Consider the following 23,407-nt stretch of genomic DNA (forward strand, 5'->3'; position numbering starts at 1 on the left):
TCTCACTGTACAGCTGATTTGCTCAGGGTTTGTTTTGATTCCGTTTGTTTACAATTATAATTTAACCCACATGGTATGTTAGAAAACATATTTCTTTGACCTTTTTCACAAACAACTTAAATGGTAGTTTTTTTGTTTCTAATTTGAGATCTTCCCAGTATTTTGATCCCAAATACGCTAAGGTTTTTTGTCCAGAATTTGTATGAGCGCAAAATCTGTAAAAATTTTGATTTTCTTTTAAGCCCCGTTTACACTACAGCTGCACTGAGCGGAGCTGAGCTGCACTGGGCGTGGAATTGTTTTCACTACAGCTGCAGTGAGCTGCGCTGGGCGTAAAAATCGCGACAAAACGTAATGTTTTTCTATAGCTGCACTGGGCTTGAGTTTAGCAAAGCGTGGAAATCACTCCAAAGCGTATTTTTTTCCAGCTGCACGGGGCTTGAGTTTAGCAAAGCGTGAAACGCTCGCCACAATAGAATTTAAATGCAAATTACGCCCAGCGCAGCTCAGTGCAGCTGTAGTGTAAACGGGCCTTTAGTCTTGTTTCATATAAATGGATATTTTCTAGTGGAGCCATATAGTTTTCAAATATTTCAGGTAATTTGTTATTTTTAAACCTATGTACTGTTTTTAAAATCTCTAGTTTGTAAATATCTTTGAGTTTTAGAATTGTATGGTGTTCATAAAGGGGTAGTAACCTTGTTTTAAAAGGGGAGTTACTGATTATCTTTATTGCCCTATTTTGAAGCACTTCTAAGTGTCTAAGTGCTGATGGGTATGCCCTACCCCAGCTTAAAATACAGTATTGTAAATGTGTGTTAACAAGGCTATAATAAAGTAGATGCAATGCATGTTTGTCTAGGTAATATTTCATTTTCGATATTAAACCAATTGCTTTTGAAACTTTTTGTTCAATCATTTTAATATGAGGTAGCCATGTTAAATTTTCATCAAAATAAAGACCTAAATATTTAGTTTTACCTACTTGTTTAAGGTGGTTTTGTTGTATCATTAGGCTTACCTTATATTCTGGGAAACGTTTAGCCTTAATTATCATAAAATTCGTTTTGGCATAATTTATGGATAACTTATTTGCTCTAAACCATTCATCTATATGTTCTAGGTTAGCTTGGATTATATCTTGTAAGGTACCTATATTACTATGTGAGGCATAAAGTACGGTGTCATCTGCATATAGTCTACAATTCACATCAATATTGGACGGAAGGTCGTTTATATAAATTTGAAAGAGAAGTGGCGCTAGTAAACATCCCTGTGGGATACCACATACAGGCATCGCTGGGCCAGAGATTGTGTTTCCAATTTTGTGAAATGATTTCTACCTACTAGAAATGTTTCTATAAGTTTTAAAGGAGGGCCTCTGACACCATAATGATATAGTTTTTGTAAGAGAATGGAAGTGTCTATGGTGTCAAAGGCCTTAGCCAGGTCCAGGAAAACAATACAGCTGTGTTTGTGTCTATCCTTACTCTGTAGTAAATCTGTAGTAAATCTTCATATAATCCTGCCGTTGCCAGTGAAGTTGAATGGCCCTTCCTAAATCCATGTTGATAATTAGTTATAGTTTTATGTTTTTTAAAGAATTTTTGTAATTGATAGTTTATAATTTTTTCAAAGATTTTTCCAAAAATTGATGTTACTGATATGGGTCTATAATCATAAACTGTTACTGGACAATTAATTTTGGGTATAGGTGTAATATGTGAATTCTTCAGGCAATCTGGAAACTTAGAGTTTAGTATACAACTATTGTATAGATTTGTAAGTATTGGCTCTAATAAAACATACGTAGTATACGTAGCTCTAATAAAACTAATTTGGGCACTTTTTTTCCGCATGTAGCTCAAATAAAACTAATTTAGCCACTTTTTGTTCTGTACGTAGCTCGAATAAAACTAATTTGGGCACTTGTTTGGTCCTATTTAGCTCAAATAAAACTAATTCGTTACTTTTTTGGTTGTACATACGTAGCTCATATAAAACTCATTTGGCCACTTTTTTATCCGTACGTAGCTTGAATAAAACTAACTTGGGCAGTTTAATGTCCGTACGTAGCTCAAATAAAACTAATTTGGCCACTTTTTTGTCAATACGTAGCTCTAATAAAACTAATTTAGGCAGTTTTTTGGTCCTAAATAGTTCGGATAAAAAAAATAAAAGAACACTGGTCACAACTAAATTTGGACCTAGTAAGTAAAAAAAAGTATATTTTACCAATAACAGTATATGAATAAAACAGTTCAAATTTGGGCATAAATAGGAAGAATAAAAACTTATAAGATAATGGTGTATGTGTAGTCCCTCAAACACCTAAAATAATAACAACTATTTGATCACAGGTATAATATCAGTACCATTAAGCTTTAATATTCCAATGGCCCGACAATCTTCCTTCAGCCAAGCAATTGATGCAAAAGAAAGGTTGCTGCAGGTTATAAGAGAAGCGCTTTCCAAATCAAAAAGTGAAGAAACTCAAAAAGGTCAACATTTTTTTTCTATATTTCATATAATTTTTTTAAACAATATAATCTAGATACCAATATGGTATTATTTCAAATAATACTTGACTTTGTTCTCTAATTTTTACCATATGCCTAAAATTTTGCACATGGGCATCAGGTGCAAAGTGCACAATTTATCAAATGTAATAGTGCCAAAATGGGCTCATCGGCGACCTTTTTCGTTTCACTTTCTTTTGTTCTGCTAACCTTTATTTTCAGTCTGCTAAAGCGCAGCGGCAGACCACAGCTTTTAGGCCATCTATTTTCATAACAATTTAGACATAACATATTTTTATTTATTTGGCGACTGAGGATTAGGAAAATGCAATTAGTGTGCAATTTTCACTTTGAAAAACTGTAATAAAGATATGCCATGCCAGTTGCACAATGTGCTGAACTCGCAAAATACGGCCTGCCAATGTAAAACATACAGCCTGCAACCTTTTTACAACTGGCAAGAAGGCCATTTCGCCACAAGGCATTCGTCATATATTTTTTCTGTATTTAACCAACTTCGAATATTTTAATGAATTTAACAGCTTGGTCTTATTTTAATTTAATTTATTTTCAATTGTAAACTAAAAATTGTCAGTTAAAATTTAATACGGGGCCCACCGAGACATTTTAGGTTTCGAATTGACATGCATCTGCAAAAAGGTTGCCGAACTCTGATGTGGGTCATGCTTATAGGCTGATAAGAATTCTGCCAGAGTGAAACTTCTTCTTCTGGTAAGATCTGCATCAACCTATTAACTGAGCGTGAAATAGACAGAACTGCAGACCTGTTTTTTCCTACTTTGATATGCCATTTTACACACTGCTTCGTATGACATAATAATTCCCAAATCTATAAACATGCTGTGATGCTCTGCCAAGTAATCGATTTTGAGAGACAAAATACATTGATTCAAAGATAAAACACAGTAGCTAAAACTTGGTTTCCCGAGTACTGTTATGTTTCTTTTGTGATTACTACCAAGTAAGCATTTTGTACTGATTTCGAAAAAACGCCCTGCAAAATTTCAAAAAAACACCCTGGAAATTCATGTTGGGCAGTTTTCTTAGGCGCCTAAATGAAAAGCCTGATATATATTTTGATCGGAAGCTTTACCCGATGTAGTATCAGCATTCCTCTGATCCAGAGTAGTATTGGCGCCAGTCTGATACCAACTGACTTGGTATTTCTAACCATGGTTAGCGTTAAAATGCAGTAATTTTAGCCTTTAAAGGATATTAGGTAAAACTCGCTTTGCCATGGACAAGTAAACAATAAACTTGTCTGATTAGCAAGTGTGTATTCAACAATTGACAACACTAAGTCAAGCCTACTTCCTTTTTTTCTTGCTAAATTCGTGGAGTTAGGCGCAGCTGAGATTTCTTGCTGTTCGCTGTCTTTGCTAGTATCTGATGTTGGTGTAACAATGGAATTTAACTGAAACAGATGCTCTTCAAAGGTGATCTAACTGTGACTTCATGCAGGTGGCAAAAGACTAGCTTGTAGTTTCGCGTAGTCCTGTACATGGAGCTTAACTGATAGTTGAATTATGATGCTACCAAAATGAATCCCACATATTTCACGGTCTTGTTTTGTTGGCCTGAAGTTTCAGATCGTACAATAAGCGGTTTCAAAACTTGCACCTGGTAGGAGTGTTAACGTTGCGCGGGTTAGTTTTGCGTCTAAAGGTTTGCTTTTGCTGAAGGTTAATGGGCATTTTCTGATTTTTTTTGTATTTATGACATCTTTAGACGGAAAATAGGGGAATTGCCGTGGAAAAGTGGAAGATTGGGTAGGACCCTCCCCTATTTTAGATTCCTGATTACATATTCAATTTAAACCTCTTCAACTGTATTATTAACCCTAATACTGGACACAGCCAGACTCTGTGACACTTTAAACCAGACTTAAGTTGATCAGCAGAGGTCTGATCATTTTTTTATTAAATAATTGTAGGCAATTAAAGGTAAAATGCAATACAAGAAGCACAACATTTTTGCGTGTCAAGCAATCCTAGTCTTGAAATGAATGGAAGTACTGACAAAAGCAGAGTGTTACAATCTCCAGCAGTGTTTTCACATCACTCGCAATATATTCACATCACTCGCAATATAATTTGGTTGAATGTCAGTTGCAATCACCTAATTTATGATTAGGAAGTTTGCAAAATATGGCATTTATTGCAGGGGTTTGGCAATTTGCATTTTAAAACACGATAGGATTTTTCTCATGTTGTATGCAATTTGTCCTGGGATTATGTGTGTACTTGAATATCACACAATTTTCATAAAAACTACCACACAGGTTGTATCATAAACATACTTTGATTAAACAACAGAAAACTTTTTTTAACATCATAGGTCACAGGTCGTATTTCTTATTATGGGGGAGCATGTAGTTACCCATCCAGACACAATGAGCAGCCAAACAGACTAGGTAGGCTAGATGTTTTCCGATCACAAAAACTCATCACATGACCTGTATTTTGAAGACCTACGTGTACCACAGGTTAGGATACCTCGTCCGAAAGCCTTATCGGATTTCAAATTACTACTGCGCATGCACAAGTTGAACTCGGACTTTGGTAGCTTTACATGGTCTTACTAGAGTCATGAGTCTGACTACAGCAATGAAAACGATTCCGTTTAGATTCGACTGTCACTCTGCAGCCCTGGTTGCTAATATTACCCATTATAAATGGCAAAATTGGATTCAAATCTAATCTAAGGATCTGATATTCTTCTTTGAACTTCTATAATTAAGATTTAAACTATATTTCCAAATTTTTTATCAAATTGCATTTATTTGCTGAATAAGCATTTTGCTTAGTTTTATAAACCTGTTTGCTCGTGAACGCATCGTCCTTAAAAGCAAAAAAATTATTCAACCACTTTGCAAATTTTAGTATTACCAAATAAGGTTTGCATGCCAAGGATGATCTGTAAAAACAATATGCAGTCATGCAATGGAGCATACTTATCACAGTTTCTCATTTAAAATCATGCATTTTTTCATTACCAGGATATTTTTTTAATATTGAGAAAACAAGTTGCTTTAAAATATAAATTTATGGCATTTTATTTTCTATTATGACTGTAGTGTTCTAATTATTTTTGATTATGTGTGGTTAATGTTTTGATCAGGGCAGGAAAGTCTACTCCAAGAAATGATAAAAGTCCAATTTCCAGATGATAAAGACCTAGAACAGCATATATTACTGTTTCTTTCGGCACTGATTCCCAAGGCATTTGCATCTATTGTCACATCTTTTCTACTTGCAATGTCAGGTGATGAAAAGGTATATCATTGAAAGAATAGTTGTATGTACTGTAATATATAAATAGGGGTATGTACTGTTTTTGTGTATGTGAATTAATCAAGAAAACCTTGTTTGCACATAAATATGTTTTTTATCCAATAAAACCCCTTCTTTCTATGCTATAAGGCAGGGTGTGCATCGCGCGGATCTTTTTTTGAAACTATACCAACTATAGGAAACTAACCCTAAAAATATTCCCCTTGACAATATATATATATATACCTCACGCAACTCTGTCTAGTTTTGTTTGTTATCGTCTTTTCATAAAACCATTGATGTCATTTGAACCATTGATGTCATTTGACCTATGCAACCACTCAAGTTTTTGGAATAAAATAACTGCGAAAACATCCGCTTGTGGCCAGTTATGTTTCAGTTTGGCTCTTGAAAAAAGCAACTTTTTCTTTGTGTTTTTGAATTTAAAAAAATGTTTAACAACCCTATCGTCACATTCCAAGAAAGAAGTAAAGCGGGATTTTTAATTTCAAACATGTTATTGAGCAATTCAAACATGTTGAATACAACAGATTGGACCATTATATACGGATCTGTTCATTAGTTTAATGATGAAAATAACGGCCCAAATAGACGTTAAAAGCGACATGCTTTATTTTCAAACGTTTTGGCAATTTCTAATGCCATCATCAGTGATATGAAGGCCACATCGGTTGCACCCGTTTATACACACTTTGGTCGCACCAGGAAATGATAAGAATGATAAAAAGTGCGAAACAAGCGTCGCAAAAAGATAGATAAAAAGGTGCGCAGCAAAAACGAGGAGCGAGGTGTAAAGCCACCTGCCACCGATGTGGCCTTCATATCACTGATAATGGCATTAGAAATTGCCGAAACGTTTGAAAATAAAGCATGTCGCTTTTAACGTCTATTTGGGCCGTTATTTTCATCATACAACAAACGTTTTTTAGACATTTAGATACAGTTAACTACTGAAGATAAGTGTTTTAATTTAAAAAATAGATCTTAATCTCACAAATATAGACCATTTTGCTTTTGGTATTTCATTAATACTTGTAGCTTTTGGTATTTCATTAATAGTTTTTTTTTTTAGAAGGAAATGAGAGAACGAGCGAGGATGAATGATTCATTTCTTGATAATGTTCTGCTGGAGGTACAGAGGTTATGGCCTCCCTTATTTGGTGGACGCCGGATCGCAAAAACAGACTGTTCTCTTGCACAGTTCAAGATACCAAAAGTAATTTTATCCTAAAAAATGAATAACAGTCTTTAAGTTTTTTAGACTCAATTCAAGTTAAATATTTGCACATAAGTACGCCGAACACAGCAGGTTTCTTTAGTCTACTTGGATTATGACGTCATCTCTAAAAACGCATATTAACGCAAACCAAAAAAACTAGGGGTAATTTTCCTATTTTATTGCATTAGGGCAGGGATGACAAACCTTTTAGCATAAAACTTAAAAAAAAATTGAGTTTACGTGCCGTATCATGCCATGGTACGATACCTTTGGGCTGACATTTCCTTAAAACCACAATAAGAAAAACACATCTTGCTTAACAATGATGGTTGCACAAGTGTTCGATGTGCGACATTAGACTCGATAATAGTCTCACAAAAAATATGAGATGAGGCCTACATCTAATACTGCGCGTTCTACACGTTTTGATGATATTCTTCAGGGCAAATTAACTTGTAACCTTGCAGAAAGGTATACAGTGAAGAAAAACGACGAAAAACCAAGGTGGCAAAACAAGGCTGGAATAACGTGAGAACGCGATAACCGGCTCCAGCCTTCTAATGGCTACTGCACAAAAATTGATAAGAAGGTGCAAGAAATGTGTCTTGCTTAACGTTCATGGTGCTTTCATGATTGTATGTATCGCCCAGGATTCTAGGAAGACACGGCGGTGGTAATCTCCTTCTGGAGTTACAATAGAAGCACATTCAAAGTCGATGTCATGACGTTGCTTTGTCGCGTGACTGGCCAAAGCAGATTTCGACGTTTCAAGCATTCAACTTTTTTTTTTATTATTATTAATAAAATAAATAACGAAAAAACGAGCAAGAAAAACAAATCAAAATAGTGAAGCTCTCAAGCAGCTAACGACCATTTACTTTTGTGTTTTGTCATACTTCCTCTTTTTAAAGTCGAATATCGCTCGGAAGTTCGCACAGAAGATAACATCATAAGAAAGCGTAACATAGTCGGGACAGCTTCGGCATATTTACATTGATAAATAACATATAGCGCGCATAAAAGGACACAATTCACAAATGTTTTGCACGGTTCATTTTTGTGCACTCCAAAGAGTAATTGTTCGCTGGAAAAAACACACGATATTCGTAGTTTGGTACTTAACCACGCACTCACCTTTTCCCAGTATAGACACTTAATAGGACACAAATAAAACAAGTGGTACAGGGTTTCCGTTGCCTTTTTGCGAAAAGTACATTGGTTAGATTCCGTTTTACCAAACGAATAAAGGGAGTCATTTGTAACAATTGCACCCAGATTAAACTTTATCTGAAAGCTTCTTAGTTTGTTTTCGATTGTTGAATTGTAGAGGTTGGGTAATTTTTTTCCCTTGGCAGACGTACACTCCCACAACTTAAGGTCCGGTGCCATTCTAATTCAGCTTTTGGAGGAAAGAGGATTGTTGTTTGTATTTTTTCGTAAACCGATTTGGTGGAGTTATACTGCTGGATAAATACTTTTAATGTTTGGGTTCTATACGACCGGGACGTTTTTGCGCTACCCGAATCCCAGTCTTCTGGGAGACTCGATATTAATTATATGAATTTTATGAATTGGACAAAATATGTGTTGTTAGGAGTAAAGTTAAATTTATTTACCAATGCGTCATATTGTAGGTATTTGGCCGTTAAAAATTATATTGGAATCTATAAGTGATGGCATGAAAAAAACATTTGAGTGGTACTTTACTTTTTTGTTTAGCCAAAGCGGACGGCTGTTTGACTTTGTATCTATGATTTCCAGGAGTTGTTTGCACGCCGTTATTGCGCAACGTAATGTTCGCATGGGGAGCATACGCCTTGTAATTGCATTGTTTGTACCTATGTTCCCATTAAGAAGCGCTTCCAATCTGTTACCTTGGATAAAGGGGCCTTCGATTTGTTTCCAATCCGCTTCCGCGTTTTCGTCGAGTAGTGTATAGATCCATTTTGTATGTAAGGCTAACAAGTAATTATCTATATTGATCATGCCTGTCCCCCCATTTGCAATACTCGCACTCAAAGTCTCTCTTTTCACCCTCTCCCATTTGGACCCCCATAAAAAAGTAAAGAGGATTCGTTTAACTTTGGAGATGGTACACTAACCGGGACAACACTGATTTTAAAGGTTAAAATTGGGATCATGAGGCTCTTAATAACTGTTGTTTTTCCGAGGAGCGAGAGGCTTCAACTAAACTAATCTCGTGCCCCACAAATGCTTCTTCCCGCAACTACAGTTAACTATCTTATACTTGCAATGGGTATTACTGCACGCTTTACACATCGTTACCTTAGGTAGCGGGTTAACAGTAAAACAATTACAGACAACAGAGTACCTCTGGCATTGTATGCACTCAAGCATATCTTCCTTTGTCTTGTATTCTGGCTGGAGCTCCTCGCAGCACGGCATCCGTCTCAATATCCCTTCGCATGAAGGACATTGACATGTTTCTTTACCCTCTTCTACCAGAAATAACTCGTCCGTGCAGCACTTCATTGCTACGGAATACTTGTTGGAACAACTCTAGCAAACGAAAGTTTTCCATTGAGCCGAAACCAAAGCTTCGGCTTGGCAGCCAGGGCATATCAGCGAGATTCTGGTCGCACATAGGCTTATAGATTTGCTGTTAGCTCGTCCGGGCTTCGTTGCAGCCTTTTCCTTGACCAGTTGTTGATAAGCTTCGGTGTGCTTGACTTGATGTTGGATTCAGAGTTGAAGTCCGGCGAGTTTTTATCAGCATCGTTTCGAATGCTGCTTACGGCTGTTGTGGAGTGTGGATCGTTATCAGCGTTGTTAGCGCCAGCGCAAGATTGGGGTGCAACTGCCTTATCGTTTGTCTGTCCGTGTACTTTGTCTTGCTTGGGCGCTTATTGTCTTTTCACTAGCCGAGGAAAATCGTTTTGACGTTTGGGACAGTTTGCTTGTTTGTGACCTTTCTCGCCACAATACTTGCAAGTAAACACCTGCCCATGATATGTCACGTAAAATTCACAGTCCGCCATCCTAATATAACTTGATAAAGGGTTTTCTTCGACGTCCGTTGAATTCTTTGTCAAGATTCTCATTCCGGTTAGCAACCCAACCTTGTCCTTCCTGTGTGTCACCTTTTCAACTTTTCCATATTTTGCCGATATTTTCTCTGCTATAAGTTCACTGGGGAAAGTAATTGGTACCCAGCCAACTGCAATGTTAATCTTGTCATTTTCGTATAGTTTAACAAATTTCACTGATTCTGCTGTGCAGAGCTTCATGTACAGTTCCAAGACATTTTGTCTATTGGTGCAAGTTATGTCGACGTTTTGGCCACGCATTTCTGCAATCCCAACCAATTTCTTCAGCGGATAATCCATGCTTTTTATAAGATTCAGAATTTCGTCTCTTTTCAAATGATTAACTGTCCTCATACTAAGGCAATTCGGCCTCTTAAAGCTGGCCGCATTTTTATTGACTGCCTGAGCGTAACTTGTTCTGCTTGCCATTTTTCGCTCCGCACTCCACGAGCGCCAGACTGGGAATGATCAAGCATCCAACTTGGGGTACCCATTACGGCGTAAAGCTGCGCGCACATGCGATAATTCGTGGGCAAGGTCCGTCGGATCGCTTGTGAGGCGTCTGGCTCGATTCATCAAGGTATGACGACCGCGCGTTTGTGACTAAGTTGGTGATGCGATGTAAAGTGCAAGACCCTGCCCGTGTTCGTCGGTTTACGGTACACCTGTGTTTTCACCCGCCCTTTTGCCAAACGCCTCACCAATACGTCGAGGAACGGTATGCAACCGTCCTTTTCGGGTTCCATGGTGATCTTGATGGACTCGTGCGTGGCGTCAAGTGCTCTAGGAAGGGTAGTACTTGCTTATTGAGCATGCCGACACATGTATCGTCCACATACCATTTCCAAAAGCTCGGAGGATGAGCAAAGGTGGAAAGCGCCTGCTGTTCGATAATCTCCATAAGTAGGTTGGCGACCACGACCGACTTCGGTGAACCCATTGCTGTACCGGACACCTGTTGGTAATAATCACCTCGGAAGGTGAGGTGTGTCGCTTCCAGACACAGCTTTAATCCTGTCATAAGGTCCTGGTGCAACCACTGCGATTTATCTTTAAGACTGTGGTCATTTTTTCAGCCTAGTGGATGCCACCTCCATTGCCAAATTAATGGGGACGTTGGTAAATAATGACACCACATTGAATGACACCAGTCTGTCATCGGACGACATTGAAACGTTGGTGATAGCTTCTACAAACTCGGTGGAGTTCCGGACGGTTCTGTCCGTGTTGCCGACCAGTGGTGAAATAATCCTAGCCAAGTATTTGGCAAGATGGCAGTTGGGCTGCCAAAAAATGACACAATGGGTCGTAGTGGTATACCATCCTTGTGTATTTTCGGTAACCCGTAGATACGAGGTCCAGTGCCGTCCGTGCTGTGCAATAAATGGAAATGTGCATCGGATACGCATCGTCTCGTCTTATGCAGAATATGTACAAATTTGTTGAGCGACCGTTCAAGTTGCTAAGCTGCTAAGGATAGGAATGACTTTCTCGAGCAAGACGTTTTTTAAACAGAACGATAATCAGTATACGGCAAATAACCATGCACACCAAGTGCTCGCATAAGGCTACAGTTTGTCTCTAACCAACGAGATTGCAAACTGTGCTCAAAATGCGTCCGATTCTCTCGGTATCCACCCGACGAATAATCAAAACGGCACCACGCAATAGCAAACGAAATCGACACCAAGATATCACGCAGCGCTGAGAAAAGGGAGGCTACGAAACTCACACAAAGTTCCATCCCAGAGGGGAAACCGTGGCGGCGGGTAGCCGACCCGAACGGCAGTTCCTGCGGCCTAACACATTAGTTATGCTTTAAAGCAAGGGTCTCAAACTCAAATTGCGCTGAGGGCCAAATGAGGACGTGTAAAATGCCCAAGGGCCGCAATTCACAATAAATAAGAACACAATATAATATAAACACATGCAGGCTGATTTTAGGCTACAGTTATTTGTTCTGGCTACTTTACTGGCAGCGTTTTTCAAGGACAAGGATCTCGATATTGGGCTTCAAATTGTCAGCAGAAACAAATCTTAGAGTTGCTTGCAGATGTGGACTGCCTAATATTGGCAAAGAAACTTTTTTTGCAAAATGCTGGTTTAACTTTTTATTTTTTTACTTTGCCCTGGTAAGCATATTATTTATCGCGGTTCATTGTTTCGAAGTGCAAACCCTTGTTATACTTCTTCATAACAGCAATCTTCTGCCGGCAAATAAGGCAATAAATAGTACCTCTGACCGCGGTGACAAAATATAACTCCTCCCCCTTATCTTGAAAAACTTTTCTTTCGTCTGTGATTTTTCTCATTTTTAAAGCAAAAGACAAGTGTAATTTAGCTTTTTAAGCTATAGAAATTTATTTCAATACTAGGCTAGAACAATCAAAGCCTACAACTCGACAATCAATTTATACATTATGAGATGACCAATTACACTAACACCTGACTGACGCACTTTCCAGCGTTATTGTGACAACTGTACAGAGTTGAATAGGCAATGTGACGTAATAGTAGATCTTTTACCGCATAAATGACAGCGTTTGAAAGTGATATGACAGTGAAGTTTGGTGAGTATAGTTTCAGTTTTTTGAAGCAATTTTAGAGTGAATTTTAACTTTCAAATCTGACTAAAAAAGATATGTGGCTCTTAAATATGGTTAAATACTTGGAAATCCAAAATTTCTACACGGGCCGCACAAAATGTTCTCGGGCCGCGTGTTTGAGACCCTTGCTTTAAAGCGTTACAATAATTAAATTTGTGACATTTACCCCCTCTTAAAGACAATCCTTGCGAATTTAACAAAACACAAATTTAAAGCGAAGTCAAAACAAATTACAAGCCACACTTTACCCCAAGTTAACTTTGCGATGGCACACAATAAATTTACAACACAAATTTGAGATCACGAAATGAAAATCAACACACGAGAAACATCGCGTGCACGTGTACGGTCGTTTTAACTTTAAACAACTCTGGTCATCGCCATGACCCATTCAAACGCGCGCCGCTCAATTTTGTCTCTATCCGGTGAGGGCCGCACATATTGCGCAACCGGTGACATGTCAAACATCCTGTTGAGGTTGTTCGACGTAATGACCTTGCTGTCAACTTGAACCACCTTCGAAAGCGCCCGTAGACCATCCGCAATGCACAAGCCCTCCAGCTCACGTCATCCTCAGAGTAAGAGGTGCAAAGCGTGACCCCGATTTCTGCCTTTCGACCATCATCTGCTTCCACGTACTCCAATACCTTCGAATTGTCGACCGCTTCCAATGATTCGAAGCCCAACTGGACGTCTTCAACCCACCGTTCGTTTTCCGCTTCCAAAGCCTCGCTGTACAACTGGGCGTCATCACAACGCCTTTCGCTTTCCGCTTCCGAAGACTTGCCATACAACCGAGCGTCTTCAGAGCACTTTTCGTTTGACGATTCCAAAGCCTCACTGCACAACTGACCTTCCTCAGTTGAACTCTTCTCGGCCACTTTCTCGTCAACCAAGCTTCCCGAACTATCACATCTTTCGCGACAAGCGACGGATGCAAAGCGCCTGTGTTTTTTCTTTGTGACACATATCCCTGTGGTAGGCACCTCTTTAAACGCTTCTGCTTGCTTTTCCACTTTGACTTGTCGATCTCCCCATTTTATAGTGAGCAATTGCTTCTCGCAGTTCTCTTTTAATCGTTTCGTACATACATTCGTGAGACAAAGCTACCGACCCCCTAACCAATTGCCATATCTCTTCTGCTCTTGACGTACATTCTTTTATTCGCTGGTGGGATTGCGTAATGCGCAGCGAACTGAAGGCAAATCCGCATTTCCGTATGATCTGTCTGCCTGCACGAGACCATCAACCATGGAACCCTAAAAGGACGGTTGCATACCGTTCCTAGACATATTGGTGGGGTGTTTGGCAAATGGGCAGGTAAAAACGCAGGTGTACCGTAAACCGACGAACACGGACAGGGTCTTGCACTTTACATCGCATCACCCACTTAGTCACAAACGCGCGGTCGTGCATACCTTGATGAATCGAGCCAGACGCCTCACAAGCGATCCGACGGACCTTTTCCACGAATTATCGAACGTGCGCGCAGCTCTAAGCCGTAATGGGTACCCCAAGTGGATGCTTAAAGAACCTCGTCGTCAACCAGAGACTCGACGCCAAACGGATGGATTGGTTGTGATACCGTACATTCCAAATCTAACAAAAGTCGTCCAGCGCATGTTACTCGACTTTGGCTTGTTGCGGTAACACCATATCCGACCCAAAGACCCCGTGGATATATTTGACACACAGGGTGTGGTTTATTGTATTCCCTGTGCAGAATGTTTTGCAGTGTACACTGGGAAGACGGGACGAGCATTCAATACGAGAAGGAAACAAACATTAACGAGATGTGTGGTAACATGATGCGTCGAAATCTGCTTTGACCAGTCACGCGAGAAAGCAACGTCATGACATGGACTTTGAATGTGCTTCTATTGTAACTCGAGAAGGAGATTATTACCACCGCCGTGTCTTCCTAGAATCCTGGGTGATACACAATCATGAAAACACCAACGTTAAGCTAGACGCATTTCTTGCACCTTATCAATTTTTGTGCAGTAGCGGCCATTAGAAGGCTGCAGCCGGTTATCGCATTCTCACGTTGTTCGCGCCTTGTTACCCATGTCGTTTTGCCACCTTGGTTTTTCGTCGTTTTTCTTCACTGTATATATATACCTTTCTGCAAGGTTGCAAGTTAATTTGCCCAGAAGAAGATTGCCTGAATAGGTAATCGAAACGTCGTCACAGAATACATTTTTTTCAGAAGAACTCTCTTTGAAATTGATATAATGCCTGGCAGCAACAGTATATTCAACTAATTTTTAATAAATAACTTACAATCGGTTTATAGAAACACGTATCAAAATTAATAAAACGCATACATATTCAATCATAACCAATGGGCAAAGTTATTTTATTTTTAAAATAACTTAATAAATATAAAACAAATACTGTAAATCATGTTATGGGAGATCAAGCTTAGATATGAACAATCGAGCTTCAATAAAGCATTAAAATTATTACTTCACTTGAAACTAATCCCTAAAATCCTAAATTATCGCATTTTTTAACAATCTTTTCAGTATTTAAAATATTACGTGGCTCAGTCTTCACCCGCACAAAAAATACTTGAATGTCAGAAGGAAGGTACTTGAATGTCATGTCGAGTTCCGTTTACCAAAGCTAAATTTTTGTGCACAACGTTTCTACGACCACGAGTGTAACTTTGAGAGCGCACAACTCACAATTTCCACAACTCACACGAAGATATCATTTATTGTATGGTCGAACAGGTTATAGCTTTTATTTGTTTTAACCAAAACTAAAACAGCCCAGCCCGCCAAAGAATTCACTGGCTTACTTGGTGAGATGTGCTGTTTTACTACATACAGCGCTAGCTTGTTGATATATTTGTTTGACTGAAAAGATTCCCTTGAATTGGCTAAAACATAGGGAACACACAATAAGACCTAAAAAGCAACAAGGTATGGAACGATTGGGGGCCATCGGCCTGGCATCGGCCGTTTTAGTGTCGACGTTTAGTTAGAGCGCCGCTGTTTTGGCACCGGATTGTTGTTCCTGTTTTTGGTTATTGGTTGGTAATGGGTTAGGGTTGAAATTATTAAGTGAGTTAGTGTTGTACTTATCGTTGGGTTTGGGGTTAGGTAAATTGTTGTTTAGGCTTGATTATCACCATTTAGGTCATATTCCGATGATTTTCGGACTTATTCCGATTTAGACGGTCACACGACTATTAGGTATTAGTCCTATTTTGGTCTTATTCCGAACTGTGTTTTATTCCGACGTTGATGTTGTTCTTGTCTCGGTCTTTTGGCTGGAATCCAAAACATAGTATAAAATCGACAACACTCGCGCGAATTGCGAATTGCAGTTAGGTTAGAAGTAGGCTGAAAATATAGTTTTGGCACATGCCTCATACCATAAATCAAATTCATAAATATCCTTTTTTACTTTTATATTAAACTAAGCATTTATTGTTCCAGCTTTTAGATTTGTATAGGAACTACACCAACCCTTTTCAAAAGGCTAATAAAACTTAGCTTTTTGTTTGAACCCAATTTAAACTGCTGTCGTTGTCAATTTCCGCATGGAGTCGTAAGAGATATCAAAATACTCTTATTGTTTAAACGAAGAATTTTGTCTTACAACTAAATGAAATACCCGGCGTTGCCAAGGTTAAATACAGTATTTACCGGTTTAATTCTACTTGGTAAAAGTATAATTACACCTAAATAAACACGATATTCTAAGTCTACCTAAATTTTGTCTGGTTAAACAAATATTGCACATTACGTTGTAAGATGTTAAACTGCCAACCTCCTGTTATAGCCCATGATTATGAAAGATAAATGTGGTAATCATCATATACCCAAAAAGTAATGTTACGGATGGCGTGAGATCTTCGTAAGAGGCATACATAATGCCAACATATGTTTTTAAATGGCATAACGTTTTACTTTAGCCTAAACGTTTACACAACGTGTCACTTAATCAAATCATGTGATGTGTTTTTATGCATCGTGTGTTTGAAGTCGGTTAACCCAATGCTTCCCCACAATCACAGTAACACCTTACACTGCTTACAGCCTTAGTGAAAGCGGCATTAACGAAAATGGCGTGTTTAATTATGTGACTTATCTGCGTGGCTCTAAATTCGTGGTCTCCATAATATAATAGAATGATTTAAAAAAAATATTGGAGTATTTAACACCAAATTGAAACGTTGTGTGTTTTTATCTAAACGTCTCGCATATTTTCCGTAACAAAAAACTGTGACATATATATCAATAGAAAATTATTGCAAACGTGAAATACGTAATCCCGGTAGGTACCATACTGGCACTGCGCCCAACGAAACAAAAATCCCGTTTAAAAAGTATATTGCTTAGTGTTCAAACCGCTGTAATAAACGCGATGGCTATTAAACTTAAGTCTAAACTTTGCCACATTTAATTTTTAGTTTCACCAAGGCATGTACTTGACTTGATTTTTACCGTCACGCAGGTTATTGCCCTATAAATGTTTGGAAACGTTTTGCCCTTTTAAACGTTAAGAGGTTTTGCGAGAAGTCGCACGCGCGCCCTTTGGATTTAACATGCAACCAAAGTGCAATGTTGTGTGATGTTTTTTAAATGGTAATACTAAATAATCGACTATAGCACACAACCCAAGCATGTCATACATATTTCAAGTAACAAAACTGGTGACATTTGTCAATTTGTAATAACTCTCGCGCGCAAAGCTTTAGTTTATAGCAGCAATTGTTTGAACTTTCTTAATAGCGTGAAACTTAAGCAAATCCGTAATCCCGGTGCTAAACTGCAAGGGTGAAAAAAAACCCTCAGTGAAAATAAAAATTTCTTACTGTTAAACTGCTGCAATAAACGCAATATTTTGCGAACTCAGCTTAAATGTTGCGTAGTTAAACGAAGCACAATCACATCAATTTTTTTGTGAAGGTTTGTTTTACGACATCCGTGTAGGTTTTGGTGTTTAATCAAATTATGTTTTAGTATACATCCCATGTGGTAGACGTATTTGTTCGACTTGTGTGATATTTAAGCAAACTCGTAATCCCGGTACCAAATGGCGTACAACGAACAAAAATCCGTATCGTGTTTAATAGTGAAAATTGCTAAACCTCTGCACTAAACGGCATATTAAGCTGCGTCCAACGCCAGACAAACCCATAACCTGTTTGAAATATTGCTTACTATTCAAACTGCGTCAACAAACGCGATATTTTGCGAACTCTTTCTAAATTTGGCGTGGTTAAACATACCGCTATACTTCGAACGCTGCACACGTTCGGTAACAATAAATTTAAAACATGTGATGTGCTTTTTGTTGTGAAACCGAAGGCGCTGTTCCCTTGTCTGTTTGCCGCTGGTTGTGTCTGAAACGGGTTAATTTAATTCTTTACCTTTACCACAATAAGACTATATCAGCTTATAAGGATAAGGTCTGTGTGGAAGCTATACATTGAATTGATTAGCGTAGTATAACTTATTATCGCTTTAATCTGCGTGACTGTAAAGTCAAATTCAATGTATCTAAACAAAAAGCAATGTCGTGTGCTACCATTACCAAACTGCATCCAACGTAAAAATAATCGGCAATTCACGTGTAACCATTTTATGTGTGTTTTTTTATTTCGCTGTAATCGAATAACATGTAATCTATATTGTAAAACAGAAAAGGCGATGATTGTCCCTAGACATTTGACCGCTAATTGTGTCTGAAAGGGTGTAATTAAATTCTTTCTCAACTGGCGTGATATAAAAGTTTGCTGAAACCGCATGTTACAGCCGATGGTTTAAAAAATATTGTGACGCAGCCTTGTGTGATTTTTCCGTAATGGTACGACAAAATACTCAAAAAACCCTTTGAAAATATAAATTGCTTACCCATGGCCGGTTTGCTAAAGCGCTCGCTTGAGATGCGCGACTTTCTTTCATAGAAAGACCCTTTTTTGTCTGGGAGCACATGACTTTCTTTCTATTTTCCCTGTCACTCGGTTTCTCGCTTGACAGGAGGCAGTGTGAGCGACGTTGCTCTGTTTGTGTCTTTGAGATCGCATGTCAGCGACCGAGCGGCGAACATGTGAGGTCGAACGGCGGACAAACTTTCTAATATATTATAAGATATTTCTTTATTATGTCACCGGCCTTTACGAATTTGTTAAATTTTGTTTACGAAGTAAAATCAGAAAAAAAATAACTTGCCGGCTTGTTAACCTTTGTATTATTAACAAGATTGATTTATTTAGTTGAGATAGCTTTGCCTAACGTACGTGATTTTGGAATGTGTAGGTTTGCATTTTTGTTTGTTTATTATTTTTTTTAAACGGCCTACTAAATTTCCACTAAAGATTTAATAACTTTTATATAGGATTATGCTGTGGTATACGTTTCTCAAGTTGCTCAGCGAGACGAATCTGTGTTTCCCCAAGCAAGCACTTTTCTTCCAGACCGTTGGAGCACCTGGTAAGATTACTATTGGGTCAATCACCAATGTATCAAAGAAAAAAATACATGAAATGGAAGTATAAATTACAGTTTTGCGAATATGAGCATGTTATTTCGACCTACCAGGATATATGTTATGTTTTATTTCAGTAAAACTTATATGCGTGATGCAGCGTTTTATTCTGTTTGAGGGAACAGTAGTAATGACGTCAACTGATATCGGTATGGCAGTACTTTTAGCCCAATATATCGGGTAACAGTATCGAAAGTTTATACGAAGTATCAGACATCTCTAATTACAGCGATGTGTTTCCGTTCATTGTCACACGGTGTAGAAATTATTAAACCCACACTTGACATTTGTAAGTTGGCTAAAACATGTTAACAATCGGCATAACTAGATTATTTGCAATAATGCCAATTTAAACCATTTAAAGCATATTTGAGTTGGGGGTGAAATTCGCGTGTGTATGCTTATTGTAGCAAGATATAAGCAGAACCTACTTTTTTTTGTTTTCATTAAAATGCCATTCAACTAGTTGATTATAATTACTAATAATTTAGTACTAATATAAAAGCTTGAACTTTTAAAGAGGTTATACTCTCTTTTATATTGAGGTATATTTTTAGAGAGATTTAGTTTGAATATCGTTTGAAGGGGTTCACGGAATGAAAAAGGTTGAAATACACTGGCCTACATACATGTTTTCCATTGAATGCTGACACACAACCTATAATCTATATTTCGAAGGAATGAAAACGACAAGGATCTTATCTTCTGCTTCGGGGCAGGTTCAAGATGCTGTATCGGACGCAAAGTTATTAATGACATACTCCATGACGTCACCAAACGACTTCTTTCTGCTTTTAATTGGCACATTTTTCCCGACAACCAGGATCTCTCTTACAAGTACCTACCAGTGGCGAGACCGGTCAAGCCAGCCCTTATAAAATTTACAAAACCGCCGCGATGACTAAAGTATGACGATACCGGTAAAGTTGTATTCGATGTGTAATCAAGCTTTATATGTGTTAAGCGTATTTTCTCTTAAAATTTGTCGCCACTCATAGTAGGTTATTTTTAAAATAGAAACCGGTAATCTTAAGGCACCGAAGTGCAAATGACTGATTTTTTTCTAAATAAATCGACAGATTTGGTTTGAAACGTCATCACCTGGTCACTATATTTAAAATTCGGCCAACGTACGAGTTTTGCAGCGATTTCGGATTTCTCAAGTTGTTGCTTACATTATGGCGAATAAAATATTGGCTGGCGAGACTTTTGTCCATTACCTTTGGCGGCACTTGGCGATCTCGCTGCCATAAAAGTTGAGTCAACTTTCAAACGAAGAGCACCAAGTTAAACGCTCTAGGCCATTGTTTGCGTCGCACAGGCACATGTTTGCGGCTACATTGTTTGTGGTGTGATCCTTTGTCCCATGCACCGATGTGTAACTAAACATTTTTGAGAGCGGTGAGAAAAGGCTTACCAATGTTGTTATACAGTTCGATATTAAGCCAAGTTTATAACGCTGACCCTGTGACCCTTTAATCGCGGAAAGTACCTTCGATTCGATTTGCGGTTTTCAAATTTGCAGGTATACTAATCAAATTAAAAGTTGGCTTTACAGTGATAAGCGCCCTCCCATCCAACTTCCCTTGGTATCACATCTGCGGTGCCTTTGTTCTCTCTGTTATTGCTAAATGCGAATGTCACCAGCAGCTATTTCACGCATTTACTGTGACGAGGAGCGCTCGTAGTTCCTTTAATCGTCTTGACACTGTTGGCTGTGTTTTGTTGCTAAATTAATTTTTACTGCTTTAGTTTGTGTTTCGCCTATTTTTAGCTAGATATAAGTACCTCGTAAGTTTAAAGCGAATACGCCTTTTTGGCTTGTAGCGTGTAACCCCCGACGTTGAAAAAGCTAACCGATATGCATATATTTTGCACTTAACCCTTTTTGCACACAATAAATATGCTGCTATTAAGACAGTGTTTGTGATACAGAAAGTTACCAACTTGTGTCAAGATATAACGTAAATGGTTATTGAGAACACACAATTTGCGTATGTAGGCTACGACTGATCATGGTCACAAAATTAGTTTTGTTTAATGAACAATTTTATTGCCATCTGAGCCGTTATTTTTCGCTTTGTTAAGCCCGATAGAGCATTTTTTTGCTTTGCACAAATATCCCGAACAGAAAACAAAACCTTTCATAATGCTACAAAAGCGAGGAGGTATAACAATCGTTTTAGAGAAAGGTTTGTTTGGAGAAAATCATTGTTCGGCGAAAACAGATGGTAACCTAAAGTGGAAATTGCTTCGTGAGCTAAAAACATTTTCTGTCAATCATGCTTGTATAAGAGGGTACTGGATGAATGTGCAATATTCTTGGTTAGTTTGTTCATATGCCTAAAACGATTAAAAGTTGTAAATAAAATAGCACATGTGTGTAAAAAGTATATACCGTAAATTTGTACAAAAATGGGCCTTGTGGTTTCGAGAAAACAGCTAGCTGCTGGACTTTACCACTTGTTCGTAGAACTGTTGTCGTCCACTAAAATGGCGGTTTATGGTGACCATAACATATGCGTATCTCCAAGATATTTTTTGTCCAGTGAAGGGTTTCATTGAACAACGATTTATATATTCATCAGTAGTACAATTATTTTATTTATTGGCCTAAGAATTGAAAAATTTTAATCTAAAACTGTTTTTTGTTGTTGACATCTTAAGAATACGTTGTTTTAAACAACTTCTTATTGTTGTATATGGAGGACTGTGTTACTGTCTACTCTACACTGTCTAGGTGAAATCAGTCTCTGTTGTTGTGAGCATTTTTGGCGTTATGCTAACGACCGATGAAACGCAAATCACTTGGTCTTATAAACTTTCTTAAGTGTAAATCTGGGTTTTGTCGTTCTTTAAAATGACAAACAGCTTGAAAATATTTTTTAGAAAAAACAAAGAAGCAGGCTATCCTAGAAAACTAAGATAAATAAACGGTTTATTTGAATACCGAAGAAAATGACAAAACAATATCGCAGATCTAGCACCTATTTAAATAGAAAATGGCTAGGGCTAATTTCAAATCACCAACGAAACAATACACGGTAAATGTAGCAATAAGCTATTTTGTCAAAAATAAAAATACATGATTATCTAAAGCAGTGGTCGGCAACCGCCGGTCCGCGAGGAGTTCGTTACCGGTCCGTAGCAGGGTTGCCAGATTAAAATTTTGATTGAAACCCAAACCGTACGTAAAAGCCGGGAAAAAGCTAGAAAAAAAGTCAAAAACGATTGAAGTATTTTTTTATCCAAATCACATTAACTTTCGTTTAAATATACTCCATGGTTGATTGGTATATAAAAAATCACAATTAGTTTCAAGCACTCGTGAGGTGCAAAACAAACCAGTGTCCCGTGGCCATATAGAGCACTTTCACACCATCCTAAAATGCGTTTTTTGATTGCAAAATCTAACTCCTCGTATGTACAATATATCGAAAAAAGGGCCAAAATATCATGTTTTTTTTATCCCTAGCCGTCAAATTATGCAAACAACGTCCCACAATACAATTATTATTTTATGTTTAGGCAGGAAAGTTTTTAAACACAACGTAAGCATTTTAATTAGTTCATTGAAAAAATTGTAATAAATTTCGTTTACTGAGCATTTGTTGTTTTTTAAGGCCGGTCCGCGACAAAATTTCAGTTTTAAACCGGTCCGCAGTGTAAAAAAGGTTGCCGACCCCTGATCTAAAGCTACAACGAAACACGAACTGAACCTAACGCGATAAACTATAAACTTGAACACCACTAAAGTTCTGTTTAAAATCGTATTTGATTTTGATATAACGTATGAATTTGACTTTTTTGTCATGTATTAATCATCTTATTTCCCACTGTAAAATAACACAGTGTGATTAAAGCATGGCTTACTAGCTTATCAGGAAAAGGCAAACCAAAAAATCCCGTTTTTGTTTACAACAAACATGTTTATATATTTGTAAAAGCTTAATTTACCACACTTTAGACCAGTTATATTCAACCTTTTTCGCGGTTTTCTCATTATACGTCTTCGCATATAATAAATAATATGTGTTAAGGTATACCCCGGTAGTTTAAACGAAAAAATATAGAATAGTAGCCCCGATATATAGGCTATATCTTTTTTGAAATCAATCTGTCGCGTAGCCATTTTTCTTTGCCATTTTCAAGCTTCCAAACGTTCCTATGTGTTGAAACTATCTACCTGGCGTTT

General features: G+C 37.9%; 1 protein-coding gene across 2 annotated transcripts in view; it reads left to right on the forward strand.

The window, feature by feature from the left end:
• LOC146148583 (cytochrome P450 26B1-like) overlaps positions 1 to 21,270 on the forward strand; it is a 34,316-nt gene extending 13,046 nt beyond the window's left edge. The window contains exons 6-10 of one of the 2 annotated variants that reach the window (XM_083386526.1): positions 2,361 to 2,501; positions 5,661 to 5,815; positions 6,906 to 7,049; positions 19,063 to 19,157; positions 19,891 to 21,270. In XM_083386526.1, coding sequence (XP_083242652.1) covers positions 2,361 to 2,501; positions 5,661 to 5,815; positions 6,906 to 7,049; positions 19,063 to 19,157; positions 19,891 to 20,113 — 758 coding nt within the window. In that variant the 3' untranslated portion in view covers positions 20,114 to 21,270. The remainder of the gene's footprint in view (positions 1 to 2,360; positions 2,502 to 5,660; positions 5,816 to 6,905; positions 7,050 to 19,062; positions 19,158 to 19,890) is intronic. The other variant, XM_083386527.1, reaches the window with a different exon arrangement.
• The last annotated feature ends 2,137 nt before the right edge of the window (positions 21,271 to 23,407 follow it).

The sequence above is a fragment of the Ascidiella aspersa genome, chromosome 4, assembly GCF_963924565.1.
Source record: "Ascidiella aspersa chromosome 4, kaAscAspe10.2, whole genome shotgun sequence".
NCBI lineage: Eukaryota > Metazoa > Chordata > Ascidiacea > Phlebobranchia > Ascidiidae > Ascidiella > Ascidiella aspersa.